At 35.6% G+C, this 22,644-nt stretch overlaps 2 protein-coding genes across 11 annotated transcripts in view; both read left to right on the forward strand.

The window, feature by feature from the left end:
• The window catches only part of Nap1l1 (nucleosome assembly protein 1 like 1), a 66,592-nt gene extending 55,719 nt beyond the window's left edge, over positions 1-10,873 (forward strand). For 6 of the 10 annotated variants that reach the window (XM_048804827.1, XM_048804867.1, XM_015482975.2 and 3 more), the window contains 7 exons: positions 55-200; positions 296-315; positions 1,866-1,988; positions 7,045-7,074; positions 7,593-7,643; positions 8,629-8,700; positions 9,361-9,482. In XM_048804827.1, coding sequence (XP_048660784.1) covers positions 55-200; positions 296-315; positions 1,866-1,988; positions 7,045-7,074; positions 7,593-7,643; positions 8,629-8,664 — 406 coding nt within the window. In that variant the 3' untranslated portion in view covers positions 8,665-8,700; positions 9,361-9,482. Of the gene's footprint in view, positions 1-54; positions 201-295; positions 316-1,865; positions 1,989-7,044; positions 7,075-7,305; positions 7,402-7,592; positions 7,644-8,628; positions 8,701-9,360; positions 9,483-9,937 lie in introns of those variants that run through there. The other 4 variants (XM_048804823.1, XM_048804835.1, XM_015482979.2 and 1 more) reach the window with 4 other exon arrangements.
• A 10,841-nt stretch (positions 10,874-21,714) lies between these two features.
• Positions 21,715-22,644, forward strand: part of Phlda1 (pleckstrin homology like domain family A member 1) — a 7,005-nt gene continuing 6,075 nt past the window's right edge. The window contains exon 1 of the mRNA XM_048804804.1: positions 21,715-22,644. Within this exon, the coding sequence (XP_048660761.1) occupies positions 22,552-22,644 (93 nt within the window). The 5' untranslated portion in view covers positions 21,715-22,551.

The raw sequence follows: 22,644 nt of genomic DNA on the forward strand, positions 1-22,644 counted from the left end.
ATAGAACAGTTCTAAAAAATTCAAAGTGTGCTGTTTCCTCCTTTGTTTTGTTAGGTGCCAGATAGATTGGAAAAAAGGAAAGAATGTCACTTTGAAAACTATTAAGAAGAAGCAGAAACACAAGGGACGAGGGACAGTTCGTACCGTGACTAAAACAGTTTCCAATGATTCTTTCTTTAATTTTTTTGCCCCTCCTGAAGGTAAGTAGAGGTTCACTTTCGATATTGGCGACTATTTTATTATGAAATTTGTTTAGTTTCTTACTCATTTGCATTTCTTTTTCTCAAATTTTCAGTTCCTGACAGTGGAGATCTGGTAAGTTGAATTTTTATTGAGCTGTTTATTACATATACATATAAAAGTAAAGCATTGGTCTTCAAAAGTGGACAGTGGGGTGGTCACTGCTAGCATTTGTTTTAGATAGTTTTTTTCTTTCTATTAGGGATTTAATTTTTAAAACTCTTTCTTAATGAAAGCAGAATGCATTCTACTATGAAAATTTTTTTGTTTGTTATGCCAATGGATATATGATTTCATATGGTGACTATATGTGGCCTGTGGCTAAAAACCAAAAATGTATACAAAATGATCTAATGAAAACCGTGAATAAGTCCTTACAGGCAGGGTAGGCCAGTTAATGTTTTGAATTTGCTTTTCTGTTGACCATGTGTTTGAATTTAAATTAATTGAGATAGTTTTAAATAGTTTTATGTGTGTAGGAAAGTAAATATTATGTTAATTTGAATACTTTAGAACTGGAACACTCTTGACTGAGGCATAAGCCATATTGCAAGTGGCAAAAAGTATTTCTGTCTGAAAAGAATATTAACTGGCCTACTAAAAACATCCTTTATAGGACAAACGATGGGAATGTAAATCAGTGTGTGAATTTTAGTAAGAACTACTTAGGAGCATTAAAAGAGCTTCACACTATTTTTATATCAGTTGATGGCTTGAAGTTTGTCTTCAAGTGCAGTTTTAGTATATTACTAAATATTGATGGCAAAACCAGTCTTATAAGAAATCTCCATTTAGGATTTCTTCATAGTCCTCCATGTCTGCCCCTTCCCAGTACATTTTTGTTTATCAGGGTGTGTTATCTTGATGGCTTAATAAACTTTTTTTTTTTTTTTAATTCATTGGTAAGTATCTAAACGTAAATGAGATCTAAGAAATTTTCTCAATCATGTCAGTCATTTCTGTACTGTGTTTTGCTATTAAATAGAAATCCTAGATTGACTTGACTTGGTTTATTGTCTTTATTAAGTAGGACTCTGTAACTCCTCATTTGTAATAATGACTTAAAACCTTACAGCTGCTTGGGTACTGTCCCTTAGGAAGTGTTAAGTGATATTCTGTGGTCTCTTATGTCCTTTTATTTATCATATACTTAATGTTGTTACTTATGAAAGCATGAGATTTTTTTTCTTAGTTTTTCAGTAATATTTTCAAAGGAAAAACTCAGAGTTGCTTTTACATTTTATGTTTGAACCAGAAAAGAACTAAGTAATAACCAGTTTTAAATTCTATTTGCCGTAACTATTCTTAGCATGAACACTAGTCTGCTAACTTATTTTAGTTTTTATTAAAATTCTATAAACCTAGCACATGTAGATGACTACTTATGAGCTAATTTAAATTATTTAATTTTAAAGTATTTTTTAAAAAGTAGAAAATAAAGTTGGCCTTTAAAAAAAAAAAATTGTGGTGCTCAGGATTAAACCCAGGACTTTACACATGCTGGACAGTTGCTCTACCATTGATTTTTGTTATTATTTAAATTCTTGAATCTTAAATATGCCGAACTAAGTTACAGCTTATTCTTAAATTTTGTGCTTTTCTTAAAAAAAAAAAAAAAAAAATAGGATGATGATGCTGAAGCTATTCTTGCTGCAGACTTTGAAATTGGTCACTTTTTACGTGAGCGTATAATCCCGAGATCAGTGTTATACTTCACTGGAGAAGCTATTGAAGATGATGATGATGATGTGAGTAAATTTGAGTCCTGCAATGAAATAGTTTGGTGTGGGTATGAGAGTCAGAATTAGCAGGAAATTAGGTTTAATTTTTTTAAAGGGATATAGAATAATTCAAAATGAGGCTAATAACTGATTATCCTATAGATCTTTTCCTAGTTTTGTTTTGTTGGTACTGGGGATTTAACCCCAGGGCACTCTATTTCAGAATTATATCCCTTTTTATTATGTTTTGAGTCAGGGTCTTGCTGAGTTGCTGAGGGTTTTCAAGGCTGGCTTTGAACTTGAGATCCTCCTGCCTCAGCCTCTCCTGAGTTTTAAAAATATTGTTCTTGCCTTTTCCATGTAGAACAGCTAGGACTTCTTTGGTGTTTTAAGATAACATAGAATTTTTCTCTAAGAAAATATTACATGATGCTAACAGATAAAATTAGGCTGCCCTTTAATGTTTTGGATTTTTTTTTTTTTTTTTTTTGTGGGGAGAGTTTTCAAGAGAAAAGAAAGGGGAGCAGGATGAGGCAGGGAGAAAAGGTGAGCAAGAACATGGTCCCACCTAGCTGCTGGCTTTTGTCTATTTCCAGAGGAATGTGAACTGCAGTTTAGGGTAAGTCCTCCCTTTGAGCCCACTGTGGGCCAGCCCTGGCAGTTCTACAGACAAGGGGACATTCAGCAGCCAACATACTTAGAAAAAGCCAAGAATGGATTCCGGCCAACTGCATCCATTATGTCCAGTAGCAGTTCCTCTTTGCCTCACCTGATACACCCAGAATGCCCAGGACACTCCAAAGCACCAGAGTTTGTCCACCTCCTAGGGCTCCTGAACCTCTCCTCAGGCTTTTTAAAGAACAAATAGAATCACCTGAAGGGCTTGTAATAACAAGGATGGCTGGGCTCCACCCCCAGAGTTCACAATTCAGCAGGGTGGGTGGGTTCTGATAATTTGCTTTTCTAACAACCAGGTGTTACCATGCTGCTCTTCTGGGGACCATGCTTGAGAGCCTCTGCTCACCTAATAGCATCGTTTCAGGGCATGATACCTGTTCCCCAGTGACACCCAAACTAGTTTGTCAGATCCTTCATCTTAACTCCAGGCTGTTCTGGGAATACAACTGCCCAAGTATTACCTGGTCAGCTGGTAGAATTATAAGAGTCTCTGGCAGATAACTTGGATACACACTTGTTCAAAGTTATTCTTCATGACTTCAAGGACCAATTCAATCAAAGAGAAATGGGAACTTTGAGTGTCAAAAAAAATAAATAAAGGACTGGAGACAAAATATGGAATTAGCATGAGCTTTGCCTGAAGTTCCCAGACATCTGTTCTGCCTGACATGTCTGCTCCATCCCTATGCCACTGAAGGGGCCCAGAACATTCTATGCTGAAACTGATTCACATCTATTCAAGAGCCCATCTCTTCCCCACTGGTGCTAAAATCACCAAGGTGGAATTATTTACACCAGAGAAATCAGCAAATGCTAAAGACCAGATCTCCCCCTCCTCCTCCCCCTACTCTCTCCCTCCCCCTCCCCCTCTCCTTTTCCCTCTCCCCACACCCCAACCCCCCATCCCTGCTTTCTTTTTCCAGAGACCTAGACCTAGTTACTAAAATTTTATTAGGTACCACCATGTCTCCCCCTTAAAAAAACTGTTTGACAAGGGCTGGGGTTGTTGTGGCTCAGCGGTAGAGTGCTCACCCAGCACATGCGAGATGCTGGGTTCGATCCTCAGCACCACATAAAAATAAATAAATAAATAAAATAAGGGTATTGTATATAACTAAAAAAATAATAATTTTAAAAAACTGACAAAAGATTAGTAAACTCACTCCAAGGTATAGTTGATAATAAAAATAATATTTCTGCAGGTTAAACACATACCTATTGTATGCAGCACTATGCTATTTTCCACATGGTTTTCTTTTATTCTTAAAATAATCCATGGAGGTGTTTTTAGCCTGAGATTAGAAAAGAGAGAACAGACAATCAGAAGTTAGACGACTTGCCCAAGCTTTTCAGCTAGTTCGTGGCAGCACCTAATATCCAGCCTTCTGCTGCCAACCTCAGAAGGCTTGGTTCTTTCTATTACTGTGTTCCTACTTATTTGCAGTTTGAGAGAAGATCAAACCTTAAACCAAAGAATGACTCTTGGAAGTACTGGGGACTGAAATGGAGAAAACTATTATATGCATTTATGAATAGATCAAAATGAGCCCATCTTTTATGTATAACGATAATGCATTAATAAATTTAAAAAAAAACATTTAAAACAATGATTCTTCAATGTAGCCGTTCACAAATGTCTTGGCCTCGGGATTGCTTCACACTCTCAAAAAGTATTGAGAACCCCAAAGAGCTTTGGTTCTGTAGCTTATATTCATCAATAGCATCAACGGTTTAGAAGGGAAACTGACAAATGTTTAAGATGTCTTTACTAGATCATTTTTAAAATAGCAATAATAAACATTACATGGTAAAGTGTGGAACATATTTTTATTTTTTAAAAAAACTATATTTCCAAAGCTAAAAAGTATTTAGTGAAGAAAGTGACATTGTTTTACATTTTTGCAAATTTCTTTAAGTCTAGTTTAATAGTAAGACAGCTGGAATCTCATAGCTGCTTTTGTACTCAATCTGTGCATATGTTATTTGGGTTGAAGTAAATTTAACTTCATCCAGATTGGAAAAGGGAGGATCTCATGGATCCCCAGGGGTCTTTGGGTCACCCTGAGGGCTGCTGGTCTAATCATTAAATTTCAGATTCAGGATAGTGATAGAGAGGCAGTGGGTTTCAAACCTCTAGCCCATCCAATCTTACTAGTAAAATTATCTTAGAATTTGATTAATCTAATGAGTTCATGGCTATTCCAAGGTAAATGTAAAACGTGTTGTGTGTCATTTGAAGTTCTCTCTCTCCCTCCCTCCCTCTTTCTGTCTTTCAAGCCTCAGACACTGCCCAGCCCTCTGATTTTCCAAATCCAACAATGACTTTTGCAGAACCACTTATTCATTCAGCAAGCATTTACTAATCATCTCCTCTATACCAGGAGCATGCTAGATACTGGGGACACAATCATATGCAAAATATTTGCAGTGACCACCTTTTTAGGATTTACTGTTTAGTTGAAGAGACGAGCTATGCTACATATAGGAGTAGAGAAGTAGGTGATGCAATGAAAGAATGATTGGAGGTTTTCTGCAGTGGGAGGGGGGAGTCTTTTCAGAGGAAGTGCTGAGGGGAGGCCTGAAGAACTTTTAGAAGTGAATTCAGTAGAAAAGGGATGGAAAAAACATCTCAGAGAAGTGTAAAATAAGGTCAGAGAAATGAGGCCTATAGATTAGGTTAAAGATTTGTGTCTTTCTCCTAAAGAAAAGAAAACAGGAAGACTCCTTTTTATATAGAAAAGGATGTACTCTGGCAAGACCACTCACAAGGTCTTAAAGCACAATAGTTCCCCCTTATCCATAGGAAATGGGTTCCAACACCCCGGCTCCAGTGGATACCTGACACTCAGATAGTACTAAACCCTATATTACCTTTTTTTCCCTATATACATACCTACAATAAAGTTTAATGTACAAATTAGGCACAATAAGATTAAAAACAATAGTAATAAAGCGGAACAATTATAACAATATAATGTATTAAAATTGCCAGTGTTACTACTCTTGTATTTGTGGGCTATCATTAAGTAAAATAAGGATAACTTGAACAACACAAGCACTGAGACACTATGACTGTTTTTGTCAAATTTTTTTCCTTGCTGTGACCAAAATACCTAACAAGAACAATTTAGTGGAGGAAAAGTTTATTTTGGCTTAGTTTCAGTGGTTCAGCTATGGTCGGCTGATTCCATTGATCTAAGCCCAAGATGACACAGAACATCATGGTTACAGGGTGTGGCACAGGAAAGCAGCTCAGGTCATGACAACTAGGAAGCAGAGAGAGTTCTGCTCACCAGAGACAAAATATATACCCCTAGGTCATTCTTCCAATTACCTACCTCCTCTAATCAAAATCTACCTGCCCATATTTACCACCCAGTTCATCCATATCAGTGGATTAAACCACTATTAGCTACAGCTTTTAGAATCTCATAATTTAATCTCTGAATTTTCTTGCATTGTTTCATACATAAGCTTTTGGGGGACACCTAATATCTAAATCATAGTAATGACAGTCTAATAACTGAGACTGCTACTGGATAACTAATGAGAGGGTAATATGTACAAAGTGGATACATTGGACAACAGGATGATTCATGTCCACGGCAGGAAGGGGTGGGACAGTGAGAGATTTCATTATGCTACCCAGAATAGCCACAATTTAAAACTTATGAATTATTTCTGAAATTTTTCATTCAATACTTTCAATGACAATGAATAACTGAAAATTCTGGGGAGCAAAACACAGGTACTGCTATAATCTAAGCAGAACATAGCAAAAGCCTCAATTCACTTGGGTAGAGGGAGATGAAGACAACTGTATGGATTTTAAAATGTCAGGAGATTAAACTGATAGGACTCATGGCTGGGTTGAATGGGGGAAACAAAAAGATATCCAGGATACCTCCCATATTGCCCAGACATCTATTGAGCACACCCTACCCAGGCTCTGATGTCACCACAGACTTGGAATTAGGATTGGATTTGACCAGGAATAATAGAAAAATAAAAATAATTTTTTATTGCTTGAATGACTGCTTAAATGAGAGAAAAGTTCTCTCTCTCTCACCCTCCCTCCCTCTACCTCCTTCCCTCTACCTCCCTCCCTCTACCTCCTTCCCTNTTTGGTTTTTTTTTTTTTTTTTTTTTTTTTGCTAATAGGTTTTAGGCTTTTTTTTTTTTGCAATGTATTTCACACCTCAATATAGGCTAGTAATTACAGTAATAATTGTCTGATAGTACCGACCTGATTTCCCAAAGCTAATATATGATTAGCTTAATCATTCACTGTAAGAGAAAGCTCTCCCCCCTTTTAGATATAAAAGGTGTTGAAAATGATGGCTGTTACTGATGGTATTCTCAAGTGTTTTATTCATCCACACTTAATCCCGTTTTCTCTTTTCAGTATGATGAAGAAGGTGAAGAAGCGGATGAGGTAATGTTTACCAAATGAGCAAACAATTCTCTGTGTTTAAGACATTGAGAAGCAAATTTGAGTGATTTATGTATTTCTTTGCTATATAATCATTATGTGATTTGGGATAAATTTTGGAAAGTATGATTTTAGAATTCTACAGCCAAACAATGTATGTATAAGGTTTCAATAAATAAATTGTAAAACTCAGCAACATTTTTTTTTATTTCAAATAATTTTGTTCTGCTGCAGGGTTATCAGCTCTTTGAAGAAGTCAAAAGCTGCAGTAAACTTTTTCAACGTTGGCTGCAGTAAATCTTTTCAATAAAAGCTGTCTGGATGTCTCAAGTTGTGTTGGGAAATTTTTCATAATAGAAGCTTTCAGATTAAATTGCATTATCACCAAACTCTGTAATCATGAAAATCTTTGACCCATAGAGTAACTTGTATTAAATTTTGTATTAAATTTTCCCTACGTTATGAGCCAATTTTTCCTATTATATACCTACTTCATGGATGCATTTTGAACTTTAATATAGGAAGGGGAAGAAGAAGGAGATGAGGAAAATGATCCAGACTATGACTCGAAGGTGAGCAGAATTAGTGTTTTCTGTTTAATTTGTGGCAGGCTAAAGTTAGATTATGAAGTTTAATTTTCTTCATTACAGTCAATAATATAAAACCCCATTGTCTGTGTAACTTTTATTTTTCCCTTTTTCTAATTCCCGTTGTCATTTCATATGGTTCACATAAAACTTCAGAGCACCTTTCCCTGAGAAGCATTGTTTTTGGTTCTTTGTATTTTTTTTTTATACTTTTCTGCCAAGTAAACTCTAAAATTTTATTTTAATGGCACGTTATTTGGGGCTTTTACTTATTTTTCAGTTTTTAAGTGTTAAAATTTAATGTGTTTTTATATGTTTTCCTTCCAAAGAAAATCTTATAAACAAAGGTCAATTTTAAGAGATCTGAGTGCAAGAATGCTTGGAAAATGGCGACCAGTACTATTTGTTAGATTCTTGCAACCACCATTATTCTTAGTTTCTGAAAGTTTGAGTCCTTCATTCCTAGGAATTGAATTTGTCATATCCCAAATAATAGATAGTAAATTACCAGAGATTATTTAAAATGTAGGATCTGTTCATTCATTTGCTTGATGTATTCGTAGAGCACTTCAACATAAGCAAGCAAGAGGCTAATTTAAAATCAAGTTAAATACATCTTGATAGGTATAAATGGATCTTTATATGTAAATATGAATGGAATTAGTATCTTTGAATACAAAAAAAGGCAAAAAATAAATGATAATATGATTGGCAAATTGGTTATATTTTTAAGATTATTATTTAGTGTGTCTCATTGAGTTAATTCTGCAATGTGAAATTTGGAGTTTATTTTAGCATTTCAACAATTTGCTAATATTTGAAAATATAACTTGCCATAGTTGTCCTATGCCTTATTTTAATTTGGCAAATTTTTTACAAAAGTGAGATGCTGTGATAAGGTAGTTAATTACTATTTAAAATGCATTAAAGCAGGTAGAAATTAGATTGACTTGTTTTTTTCCTTTAACAGAAGGATCAAAACCCAGCAGAGTGCAAGCAACAGTGAAGCAGGATGTATGTGGCCTTGAGGATAACCTGCACTGTAATAGCCTATACACAACTATTATTTACTTACAGCCTTATGTTTTTGTATTTTCTTGGTAGACTCAATAATTTTTTTTTTTTAAAGGAAAGGAATTGATATTTTAAAGACAAATTTGTTCTACCTAGCATTTTAACTATAGCTTTTCTGTCGTATCTGTTGAATGCACAAATTCTCACGCATGTTCATTCATTGCTGCAGTTTGGTTCTTCTGGAATATTTGTATCATGTAGCTATTGGAGTACAACTATAAAAATTAACAACTGTTAAATTAAGCTAAATGTTTTTTGTTTGCTAATTTTTTTTCCTGAAGAACCAAAATAGTTTTCAGCTGGTAGTAAGAGTGACTTTAAGTCTGCTTGCAAAGTTGTGCTTTTCATTTATTTGTTACAGAAATGTAGTGAATTTTTACTAATACAACTCATTTGAGAGAAGAAAAAAACCCATAACAAACATGGTTAAGAATTTCCAGTAAGACCAAACTCGATAACTGTTAGGATTATTAATGAAGTGTAGTTAATTTTAAGGAAACCTAACTCATAATTTGGTTATTGGTTATCACAGGGAGGTGAATAAAATAATTTTCAGAAGGTTATTAACCTGATAAAGTGTACTTGTAATTTTAACTTCCATTAACTAAGCATCTTTTCTTTGTGGTAGGATCTACCTTCTGCTTTCCTGGAAAGGATGAATTTACATCATTTGACGAGCCTATTTCAAGTTTTTGTTGTTTGTTTGCTTGTTTTTGTTTTTGCAGCCTAAAATAAAAATGTCAAATATAATTTTAGTTCTCACAAGATAATGTCTTAATTTTGTACTAATTCAGGTTAGACCCAGAGGCTTGGATTAAGGGTTGTGCCCAGTTTACCATATTATTGAAGGAAAGCATGTCAGCTTCATAAGCAAGTGGAAGGGGGAAAAAAAAAAGACTCTTAATGATGTGATATAGTTTTAAAAAGCAAAACAGTTAAATTTTATTTCCTTTGGGCTAGAACCAAAGCCCTAAGCCTGTATGGTTTATTCTAATTCTTATTGCTTTAGTATGTCATTTACCCATGCTTCTGTTTACTATGTATTAAAATGGGTAGTACTGTTTACTTAACTACCTCACAGATGTGTTACGGCATATTAAGTTAAATTTCATGAACTGTTTCTCAGCCTTGTTAAAAGCTTAAAAATTTGGGCCTGTTTTGTACCACAAGTGTGATATTCGGCTTTTTTTTTTTTTTCATACCAGGCTTCCATAATTAACTGGAAAATGAAGTGAAAACACTTCTCTTCTGGATCTGGCCAGACAACACTCTTTCAGATCTGTGCATGGCCCCTATTTTAATGAAAATTGGATGGGATGAGTGAACTATTCAGTAGGTCCAAGGATTTTTTTCCAGGGTATCAGATGACCATACTGTAACAAAATACTATAGAGATCATGGGACTAAAGTGGTAATAAGACCATTTGGGGAAGGGGAATGCAATTAAATTTGAGACTATAGAGCCACATTTAAAATACCTCAGGCTTATTACTGTTAATTTTGGGGGGTGAACTTTTGGTCTGACAGTGAGGGTGAACTAAATGAATTGTAACAACAGGAGGGTTTGAGTTTCTGCTGTTAATAAAATTACATTAAGTTCACTTTTAGAAGAAATAGTTTTTGAAAATTTAGTATTAAGGTTTTAGAATGTGAAGACATTTTATTATTTGTATAGAATTATCCATGCCTTTTCCTGAGATTTTTAACTAACTACTGGAAATCCTTAACCAATTATAATAGTTTTTTTCCTTCATTTTCAAAATGATTTTGATTGCTTTGACTTCGATAGTCTGTAATTTTTTTAACCATAATCTAAACACAGGCTTTTTCTGAATTTAAAAATTTTGATCTAAAGATAGAATCCCATTTTTAATGAATTGAAAGAAGCAACAAAATCACTATTTTTGTTTTATTCCTTTAGAAAACAGCTATGCCAAAGTGAAAAGATAGTAATACTTCATCTTGTTAAATAATCGGTGTGGTCTGCACAGGAATTGTTTTCTTTATAAAATTGGAGTTTCAGGGAATGTCAGTGTTCATTTATGCCATTTCTTCAGTTCCAAAGTGGTTCTATTCCATTCTAGAAATTTGAAATATGTAATTTGAAATCCTTAATAAAACTTGGAATTAATTTTATAAAATATACTGGTGATATTTGGATTTTTTAAAAACACATGAATATACTTTTTTAAACATTGGAAAACAGATGTCTAGATCAGGCTGTTCTGTGCTTAGTCTGCTGTGACCTGTAAATCTGTAACAGAGCCACCTCCCTAGTCCTGTTAGATAGAGTTAATTTGAAAACTAGAAAGGAATTCCATAATTCTGACAGATTTTATTGAAAATGTAGCTACAGATACTTTTGAGACACTTGAGAGTTTCTTTTTATGTGCTTAATTTTTGGTTTCCACTAATCAATTCACTATCAAGTTAGTTCTCTCTTTTTTTTTTCCTATTAGAAATGGTAAAATCTCATATAGTCACCTATTAAAAAGCTTAAGACCTGTCATTTTATGGTCATTCAAGTATGACAAGCAGAGAAAGAGTTGATTAGTCGTTAGTTTAACCTGGATGTCTGAAAGTCACATCTGTGTAATTTCTTATTTTATATAGGTTTAGTGAAGCAGTATTTGTAATACTCTTATCTAGATGTGAAAATATCTTAATTGTTGGAATTGGTGAGTTGGTACCTAAGAAAAATGGGATTCTACCTCTATTTCCTTTTGAGCTCGTTTAACAACAAACATGAAAGGGAGACATTATCTTTGGTAGAAATATTTTTATTTTTCCATGAATTTAGGTTAACATATAACTGATGTATGATAAGGCCCCTGAGATAACTGGATTAACAGTGTTGATATTACTGCTGCTTGTAAGACAGTATGAATTTGTGGGTTTATCTGAGTTGCTGACTATTTCCATTATTAAAAATGAAGATAAAAACTAGATTGTTTGTGAAAACCTTATGTCATGCAGAAATGTTAAACTAATGAAAATATCCTTTGCTGTGATTTCAAGGCTTGGTTTAAAATTTGAGTCCATTTATGGATTTAGTCTTAGAAAGGTTTTTAGCCTTTTATTTTTGACTAAGCCAAGCCAAATGTTATTTTAAAATTATGGAACAAATAGTTAAGTATAAGTTCTTTGTAGGAACTTTAGAAAAGAGAAATATATGTGTAATTCAGTTTTTTTTAAAATCTGCATTGTAATATACTTGAGCGCAATTTTGTTTTGAAAAATTAGTGTTCATAATTAGGTAATTTGCCACTTAAAAGCACTAAGTAAATGTAAGTGATAATGGTGAAATAATACTGAAATTAACTTAATAGATGTATACTGGTAGTTTTTGTATACTGAATTAAAAATCCAGATATTAAAATATAAACTGGATTTAAAAAAAAAAAAGGTTCTTGGACTGATTAAGGTTCACCTGACCACCATGTAATTTTGGAGAAATGGGAACATTCTTAGTGTATGAAATTACTTTCTTTAAGGAGCAGTGTTCATCCATAGGAAATTTTTAATTTATGTACTTAGAACAGTATATTATGTATCTTGTGTTTCTTCCATTTGACATTCTGCTGTACTTTCAAATTTATCAGTTAAATAAGTTTAATGACTAAAATTCTTTGGTATAAAACAAGGGCAGGGGCTGGGGTTGTGGCTTAGTGGTAGACTGCTCACATAGCACTTGTGAGGCACTTCATTCGATCCTCAGCACCACATAAAAATAAATAAAAAGGTATTTTTTAAAAAGACACAAGGGCATAACAATTTAGAAATAAATTGCTGGCAGGAAATAAGTCATTTAAAAATTTTTCATATTAGAAATAGCATTCATAGCTTTTGTTGATCTTTTAATTACCTGTTTTGATTTTTATTATTTCAGAACTCTGTAGTATTGCTTAAAATAAAACCAATGCTTTTTAATTTCTCATGTTTTACACCTAAAAGAAGGAGGAGGAGGAATTGGCAATAAGCACTTCAAAATGCAAATGCAAGAGTTAACAGATTTAATGACATTTCCATGATAAAGTTAGCCAGTTGTTGCTTTAAAAAATTTAATGAGGTTATTCTGGTTTTTGCTAGAATACTCAAAAATTGTGTAAGTACTTTTAGCAGAGATTTCAAGAATGAGTAGAATTTTGTGAAGTGCAGTTCAGGTGGAGGAATAAAAAATGTGATGATTGTGTAATCCTTCCATTGGAAGGCAAGCACATTCGAAGTCTACCCCAAGGTGTATATGACCCCAGAGTCATATATAAGAAATTGAAAAGTAGGTAAACGGATATAAGGAAGGGGTGAAGAAGTTGTGAAAAAGGTGGGATTCCAGAGCTGTTAAACTGGAATCCATCAAGTAATTTTTCTCCCTATCTGCAGTGAATCTCCTTAGTCAAGTTCCAGATTGATATTTTAGGTTCTCTTTGATTAATGATGTGAATTACTTTTCCTCTAACTTTGAAATTATAATAGTTGAAAGAATTCTTGTATATTCTTAACTTTTGTTGAGTATTCTCATATGCATGGATATATACTATTTATTTCCTGACGTGTTTGACAGAAAGCTGCAGACATAATAAACCTCCTCAACACTGTATTTTCCTTGGTATGGAGGCTTATTTTAATTAGCAGTTAATCAAAATTGGCAAGTTTTATACTATCACAATTAATTTTGATGTTTTTATTGTCCCAGATTCAATGATTGGTAGCCTGTGTGCTTTTGATACATGGGTTTTTTGTGCATACTTTATGGCTAAGAAAGATTTTAGGAGCATCATTGGCTTTTTCTTTCCCAGTCCTGGAATGTGCCATTTCTTTAAGAATCTGTTCCTTACAGTGGACAATGTTATTCAGAATGCAAGTCCTGGATGTGCTTGTTTCTGGGGTGTTTCTAGCCCCTTTCAGATGAAAAACTTAGAAATTGTAGAAATTCAATCCAATACTTACTATTTGTCCTAGTCTTATCAAGTCTATATTTGTAACTACCTTCAAATAAGTGAAATTGACTGATCCAATAAGATATTATAGATGAAGTTATTCTATAGGAATAAAACATGATGAATAAAAATGGGAAAGATGGAATTTTAGATTTAAAACCTTAAGTCCCTGAACAAATTAAAGTACTTTTGGAACCTGATCTATCCCTATCCATCTATGTGAGAATTTAGTAAATGTGATTTCTAAACATGATAATACTTAGAATTTTGTTGAAATCACTTTGTAAAATGACTCTGGAGAGAATTTCAGAACTAGTTTTTTTTTTGTTTATTACTGTTTTTAAAGGTCTTGCTTAGGTAACCAGGTGTCTTGATATGCTGATGCTACATCTAAACTTATGCCCCTGTTTTGAAAAGGTTTTTTCATGTTTGTTATGGAAAAATAAGAAAGTAAAAAAAAAAAAAAAAGCATTTGTAGCATTTAACTCAGCTTTTAAGTTTGGAAAATCTCATTTCATTCCTTTTTAAAAATACCTGTTTTTATATATTGGAGTATTTTCTTTGACCATTGGGTGGTATCCAGAAACAATCTAGGTTAAAAACTAAATGAAATCTGACTCGATTTCTCATGTTTCATGCTTTTATTATTAGCCTATCTTCACCCTAATATTTGCCAGTGTTCCTGGACATTGAGGATTTTTTCTGAGATGTGTATCTATCTTGACATCAGATGGAATTTTAGACTTTGATTATGCCAGTCTTAAAGATTTAAAAGTGGAGGTCGAGTCTTTTTCTGCTATTAGCTGGCTTGTTGAACCTAGAACCTTTAGAGTGAATTGGAAGGCAACCACTCAGCCCATCCAACCTGCATTTGCACAGTTTGAGCAGTTTGTCTACATTTCCTTTCACTTTCTACCACCGGACTTTTGCCCATATGTTTTATTATTTTGACATAATTTTTTTCTTTGATTCAGTACCTACCTTTTTTGGTTCTTCAGTTCTGAACTGACTCTACCAGTTCATGACACATTCCAGAGATGCTTACTTACTAATGGATCTCCCAATTTTACATCACTGAGCTTGAACATGGAAGGTTTATTTATCTGGACTCTTGGCAGTGTACTAGCCATATTCCTATATTGGATCCATGTAGCAGGTTAAGTAATTTGTTAATAGTTGAGTCTCCTTGGTTAACCAAGATATTCTGTGTCTTCTGTAGTTATCATTTCTACATGTTATATATTTTTGAGAAAACCAGTAAAACCAACAAAGCTAAATTGTGAATATTTTATAAACAGCTGTGAGAATGTAGAGGACATATTATAACAAAATTACTCCCCAGACCTCATGGTTTAGGACAATTGTTTTGGCTGACCAGTTTTATGTAGTTCATTATTGCTCTATTGAGCTTCAACTGGGATAGATTTTGAAGATTAGAAATTGGAATCATCTGAATATACTTTATGCACAGGTCATTAAAGCTAGCTGACACCTAAGCAGCCATGTGGTAAGAACTTGACCTGTGTATGGTCTCAGCTTGGTGTCTGTTCCAAGACCTAGCAGGCCAGACATTTAACCCTTTGTCACCCTCTTGGGGTGGTCTTATAAATTCTCTATTCTTTTGGATGAGTCAGAAGCCCACCCAGATTTAATGGGAAGAGACTACTGCCTGCTGGAGGAAGGATAAGATACTGAAAAATTAAGGATCTTGCAGTGGCCACATACTTTATGATTTTTGGGAAATAAAATATTCTACAGTAGTGTTGACAGAGCAAAAGCTGTAATTCTTTTCCAAATGACCAGAAACAAGGAAGGTTAAATTACATATTGTATGTCTGCTTAAAGAAAAATTTTTCCCCATATTTTGTCATTTTATCTGAACAATTGAGATTCATTGTTGTGTATCTAATGAGTTCATGATAAGCTTGATTAGTCAAGGAACCTTAAATGGTAAATAAAAGATGATTTCTTTTGACTAGAGCTTTTAAAATGTGAAGTATTTTAAAGATCAGAGTTAATCTACACATCAGTTACTCTCCCTTTGTGTGTGAGTGTTTTATAATAAGAAAAATAACAGTGGTTTAGAGTATTCTTCCAGAACTGATGTGAGAAGCTTAATAGTTTTGAGAGAAGCTTCTGTCCTTGGCAAGTTGCTTTATCATCCATAATGTCTGCTGGGGCTCTAAATGTTATATCCAGGTGCTGTGCAAAGCAGCAGGGGCAAAAGGCTATTGGTATTCTTCCTTTAAAGGAAAGCCTGTGATTTATGCTTATAGTGCTACAGGAGGGCTGGTGATTACAGTAGACATGGGTGTGCTTGCTACCTAGAGCAGAATCTTATAGGAAAATGGAAGTTACAATGACAGACATTTGCCACAAAGGTTGAGTAAAATTTAGAAAAGGATTATTTGATCAAGGATATCTGGGAACCTATAAATATCTACATTCCAGAAGTAAGTAAACAGGCCTAGAAAATCATGGATAAAGCCACCAAGGATGAGTTAGGACTAGAGATCTAGTTTTCATCCACAATTTCTCTCACATTATTTTCTCAGAGCCATGGCTACACAAATGAGGTTATTACAGGTTTTGAAGTTTTTGATCTATTAGAGATATTAATTGTCACTCAGTAGTCATTTACTTAATTAGGGATTGTGACTTTTTAAAACTTTATTTTTTTCCCCCTCCTGGAATGTTCAGTGGCAGTGTAGAAACTTGCTGCAGAAAGATTTCTTTATTTGTATTTTTGGTTAAAAATAATATTTTTTACCTTTCTGGACCTGCTACCCCACAGATATATATATATTTTTAAATCCCTTCCTTTGGATCTTTGTTATCCTGTCATCTGTTGTGCACCTCCACCTTCTGATTCTTGGTCAGCAAATTGTTACTAAAAAGTAACTTGATCATTTATATCACCCAAGTAAGCTGATAAGCTATCTCTTTTCCTTCATCCTTAGGCTTTTGGGAGGAATTGTCTGTAAGCACGGCTTTATGTCCTTTATTGCCCCAAAAGACATTTGCCCATTTACTTTGTTGTTTCTTCAAGCTACGTTCTGTGTTCTAATGAAAAGAAGATGACAAAAGAGGGAGTCATCCTTGGAATCAAGTCCCTTCAATGGGAAGATTTGCCTAAGTGACCATCTATCAGATACTAAAATTGCAAAGTAGAAGCAGACCTAGGAAAGGAAATTAGGTGTTCATAATCTCTTAGATGAAGGGCAGAGTGATGGATATTATTTGGCCAAGGCAATGTTCAAACTAAAATGTTTACTAATGCTTCCAGTGTTATTGAAGAATGTCTGATGCCTCTCGGCTTGCCAAGCCTGAAAGACCTAGATGTGACAGTTTTGAACTCAAGTGGTTGGAGTTTTGTGAGATCATAGTATTTTTCATTTTTGTGTCTCACTGAGTTACTGCCTCTCTAACATACCATGTTTTGAATTTAATGCATGAAGAGCCAAAACCCTGCTCCATTTGCTCCCGTATTTTCATGTTACTTCAAAATAAACACTGCCATAAGTGTCTTCTACATCACCAGACTCCTCAGCTGTTAACTGTCCTGAATAAAATGTCTTAAGCCTATCTGCCCTGTTTTGAGTAATATATTTTCATTCAGAAAACATTTAGACACCTCATTTTAAGTGCTGTCAATGTACAGTGGTGAAAACACTCAGCTGATGTCTTAGCCAGTGAATTAAGATACATATTAAAATCTGATTACCAATTGGAATTTGAAATGAAGTACAATTTTGGAAGAATCTCAAGAAGTCTGAAGGATTTGGGAAAGTAAAGCAGTAAACAAGTAGATGTATGACTGGTGCTCACTTAAAATTGAGTGGAAGGATTAAAAACTAAGGGGCAAGTGGGATTCATTCTGTGAGGGCTTTCCATGCAAGGGTAAGGAATTAGGATGTTCCACAATGGGAAGTAATTGTAACTTAACAGTGTCTAAGTGGGGGGGGGGGCAATGTATATAATCCTATGAACCAAGTTTTGGGGCCTTTTGAGACTGTAAATCAGAATTGGGCTATTGGCAACACAGATATGTAGAGAAAGCTAATTGACATAATAAGTAGATTATGATAGCATCTTAAAAATGAGCACCAGCCTTCCTTATGTTCAGCTGTATTGCACAAATTGGTCACTAGGAGGCGTTGGTTCATCAACTAGTGAGCTAGAAAAGCAGTCAACCAAATATATCTAAGAAGTCTAGATAATGTTAAAGGTTACCTTCCACCCAAGGCATTTTGGGAATTAATCTATATTTTGGAATGGTATTTTGGAAGATGAAGTAAATGGCTAGTTCATTATAAATAAGTCTAAGTTGTATTCAGAATGTGTGACTGGTTATGCTTTGGTACATCAGTGAGGATGACCTGATTTTACAGAATATTGGCTTTTAGGCTTTTTATGAGACAGGGTCCTCTAAGTTGCTTAGGGTCTTGAAAAGTTGCTGAGGCTGGCTTTGAATTTGGACTCCTCCTGCTTCAGCCTCTGGAACTCCTGGGATTACAGGCTTGTTCCACCATGCCTGGCTGCTTTTAACTATTTCAATCTTTGTTCTATCCAAATCTAACTTTGCAAGTTCTACATCTAACCATGTTGGTAATGGACTTCTAAGCAAATATTTGGTTAGTTGTACTAATTTAGTTTCTCTTCCTTTCAATTACTCTTACTGGACAACAGTAGATACTTCTTAGTATTTTTTCACAGTTTTGTGGGGTATATTTAGATAGCATCTAGGGAATATATTAGCATTTAAGATGATGGGCTTAGTATGTGTTGTAGTTGGCCATTTAAAAATATACCAAATATATATTGGTATGGCAAGTTCGGAAGTTTTTTGTTGTTGTTGTTTTTTGTTTTGGGGTAACATTTAAAGTAGGATGCCTTGTAAGACTTATCAAAAGCATAAAGTGATCTTATGCTAGGCTTCTAAACAATTTTTCCTTGTGATGAGCACCCGTGTGCCAAAAATTGTTCCAAGTGATTGGAACACATCAGAAACTGATCCTTACCTTGAAGAGTGTATATTCAAAAAAAGGAAACAAATATGCAATGATCATCATTCAGTAATATGTTAGAAGGTAATACTATATGGGAATCAGGTGGTTGGAATTTTAAGTGATTAGGATAGGCCACATTGAGGAGCTGACATTTGAGTAAAGTCTTGTGCTTGGGATGACTCCTGTGTTTAAAGTACATTGTAAGACAATGATAAACTCAAGGAAAAAAATTAGTAGGCCATTATAGTAATCTATGGAGAAGATGAAATCAGATCCAGATATAGTTTTGAAGTACAACCAATGGAATTTGCTGTGTAAATGTAGATTGAGAGAAATGATTACTGGAAGGTGGACATGCTTCTAACACATTTGCAGTCCTGAGGTAAGAGTATAAAGCAGGTATCATGTATTTAATATTTAAGCATTTTGTTAAATAAAAATATGTCCAATTTTGACAAACATACCTTTGTAAAAACCTGGAAAGCCAGGTTTGAATTTTCACCAGAATGTAACTTATAAGCAGATCTGATTCTCAGCCCATGTCCCATTTTTCATTTGTTCCCCCCCTAAGCTGTGAATGGTTTCAAAAAGCCTCCTGCATGTTTGGGGGGACACTGTTGCCTGTGTAATAGAACTGTCCATGTACACAGTGGTAACTGCATTTCCTGGAACAGTTTGGAGGTCATTTGGAGTCTCAAGTGCCTGGAGTGTAGAATATGTATTCCAGATGGACATGCCATTTTGACTACTCTGAAGTACATAATACTTAAAAAGCCTAGGGCTCCTCTTGGCCTGGGGTAAGGGCAAACCTGGTCCAAGGTTTTTGACTTGATCAGCTGTACAGATTGATCACCATCACCTGAGAAGGGGGCTGTAGATAAAACATGTTGGAAGACCATATGTTGAGCTCTACAGTAAGTACCCAGTTAATATTAAAGAGAAATACAAGAAAAACAACTCAAACTTGGAGTAGTGCTAGCCTGAAATCTATCCAAACTGAAGGCAGTTTTTCACATATAGCCATTCTAATCAGCTGAAGCTGTTTTAATACCGTAAACTTAGTGATCCTGGTTCTCCAGACCTTTTTGAACCAGTTTCATCTAGGAATCTTTTCAGGGGGTGAGGTCCTGGAGATGGAACCCAGGGGTGCTTTACTGAGCTTCATTCCAAGCCCTAGGACTTTCACATTTTGAGACAGTCTTGCTATGTTGCTGAGGCTGGCCTTGAACTTGAGATCCTCCTGCCTCAGCCTTTATACCCAGCCAGGAATCTGTTTCAATTGTGTGTAAATCTGTTGATTCCTCTTCCTTCTAGGTAGAATGTTTTGAGTTTTATGTTTTTCTTTTTGGTAAAAAGCTTTATAAATTAAGCTTCCCTCATACTTTAGTGAATGGCTCAGTGAATGTTCTTCCTAAGTGTTCCCTTACCTGGCATATTAATTTTTTTTGTTAAACTTTAGTAGTCTGTTTTATTCTTTGACAATAGCAACTGGATGTTGCTTATACAATTTGGGATGTAAATTTGGGACTTTGGGGCATGTGATGAGTCTGATTTAGATAAAGGGAATGAGTATAAATAAGAGAACCAGGACTAGGATCTGGGGTATTTCAATATTCAAAGACTTGGGAGAAGAGGAACAACTTAGGAGATAGTGACCAGACAGGAGGAACAAAGTTGAGAATGATGCTATTGAAGTAGAGAACTTTATCCATGGGGTAAAAATGAACACTGTCCTATGCTGCCGATGGGCAACTGATGTAAACCAGCAAGACCCTGTCTCAAAGGGTGGGCCTTGGCCTTGCTGGGAATTTAGCTCAGTAGTAAAGCACTCCTAGGCTCAATCCCCAGTACTAAACAAAGAAGGAAAGAAGTGAGTTGGTGGTGATGAAATAAGAGCAAAGTTGTCACCAGTATACAAGGTTCTTATACAAAGTTTTCCAATTATGCATGTGGTTAGAGCACGTTATAGACTCATTTGACCTAATAAAATTAGGTCTATAATATTAACTGGGTACTTGTAATTGTGAAATAGCCAATGGAAAATTCTGAGTTTTAAAAGTTTCTTGTTATAACAAGTAGGGCTTTTTTAATTCAAATATTAGTCAAGCCCTAATATAGGAGAATAGAATGTATTTGTTACATTTTCATAAGTTGCAGAAGGTTAACACCAAACACTGGAGTTTTCTCCTAAAAAAAAAAAAAATGGCCTGGGTTTCAGATTACATCTCATTTTTTACTCAGTCACCTTTATGTTTTTCCTTATGAAATGTCTTTGTCAATGACACCTGCCCTCAGAGATTGTAGATTTAAAGGACATATCTTTTCTAAATGAGCTAAAGAATGTCATTCTGTTAAAAGGATAAACAGCTGGTCATGTAGAAATTCTCTGGAATGCTCAGTTGTCCCACAAAGAATGAAACAAATTGAGATGTTAGATATAGTGTTTGTCATTGATACATAGAATTGTAAATCTTTAACATGATATTATTAGAAATCTTTAGAAAATTTCAGTAATTGCCCTTCTCCTTTAAAGGCTTCTAAATCAATTATGTGAAAGCCCTGAGATCTGGTCAAGTGCAATTTAATGGGTGCAGAACCATGTTCCAATACAAGTGTTATTTTAAGATTAAGATTCAGGACTTTCCTTCACTTAAAACATCCTTTGTTTTGATTGTCTCTCAATTTGTTCGAATTTCTTAACACATAAAGAATTATGATTTGCTCAACTTTGCAAGCTTCTTTATTCTTGAATTCTTTGTTATAGCCATGTGACTAGAAGCGGAGCTAAACTACCCCTTCTACTTTGGCCACAGAAGTAGCCATTTCTCTTACCCTAGCTAACTTGGACCTGTTAGCCCCCGCTCCCGCCTTCATTTTTCTTTTTTGCGAAATTATCTTCCTCAGGGTCGGTGCATACTTGGCGCTCCCTGTTTATTTGATGAGTTTCCCTAACAGAAGCTAGATCTCGGTTTATACACTTCTCAAGAAGCAGTAGACGCTGAGGGAGCTGGGGTCTGGTAGGACATTCCCGATAGATCTGACCCATTAGGCCTTTGTACAAAGGGACCGGAAGGGCCAGTCGGCGTTTGGAAGATCAAGCTGTACCTCAGAAGTGTGGGATCTCGGAACATTTTCTCCTGTTTGTAGTTGGTTGAGTAACTATTCTGAGATGTTTCAGGCTGAATGGTCAAGGAACGGAGAAAGCTTGTGTTCTGAATAGGGGAAATTAGCTACTACCTGTCGTCTGGGGTCGAGAGAGGAGGGGAAAATGCTGCCTTTGCAAATGCATCCACCTTTTCCTGCCCTTACTAAAATAAAAAGGCGGTAGCCCTATTGCTTTAACACATTTATTCCAAGAGCTATTTAATGACTGAACAAAAAAGTACGATGTCCTATTGGGCCTTTGTACACTACATACGGGTCTGGGGCAGACGCTTCGGAAATACTTCGCGGTGTGTTAGGGTCAGTTTTGTTTTCAGTCTCCCTGCTCCTCACTAAGAAACTGGTTCTGCGGGATCTCAGAGGCGCTAAACCCTAGGGCTGGTTCCCCAGGGTAGAGGGCTTTGTATTCCCGGCACTGCTTGGTAGCTTTTACCCGCCTTCGCCGCCACATCCTCACTTTCTGAGGCTGTTAGCAGAGGGACCCGTGGGCCAGGGAAAGGCGGGACAGAGGGGATGGCCTTTCAGCGCAATTTGGGCGTTGGCATCAGTCGCTAGGCAGCTGGGGCGCCTAGGGCGGAGTAGAGGAGTTTCCGGGGCTCGGGCTCGTGCTGCCTTCCAGGCGAGGAAGCTCTGAAGCAAGTTGGTGTTGAGAGGCGGAGCAAGGGAAGCAGGGGGCGTGTTCGCGGCCGGCTTTGGGAAGGCCCCAAGTTAATGAGGCGTGCGCCGGCAGCCGAGCGCCTCTCGGAGCTGGGCTTTCCCCCGCGGTGCGGGCGCCAGGAGCCGCCTTTTCCGCTGGGTGTCACT

Source organism: Marmota marmota, unplaced genomic scaffold (genome assembly GCF_001458135.2).
Source record: "Marmota marmota marmota unplaced genomic scaffold, marMar, whole genome shotgun sequence".
Classification (NCBI taxonomy): Eukaryota; Metazoa; Chordata; class Mammalia; order Rodentia; family Sciuridae; genus Marmota; species Marmota marmota.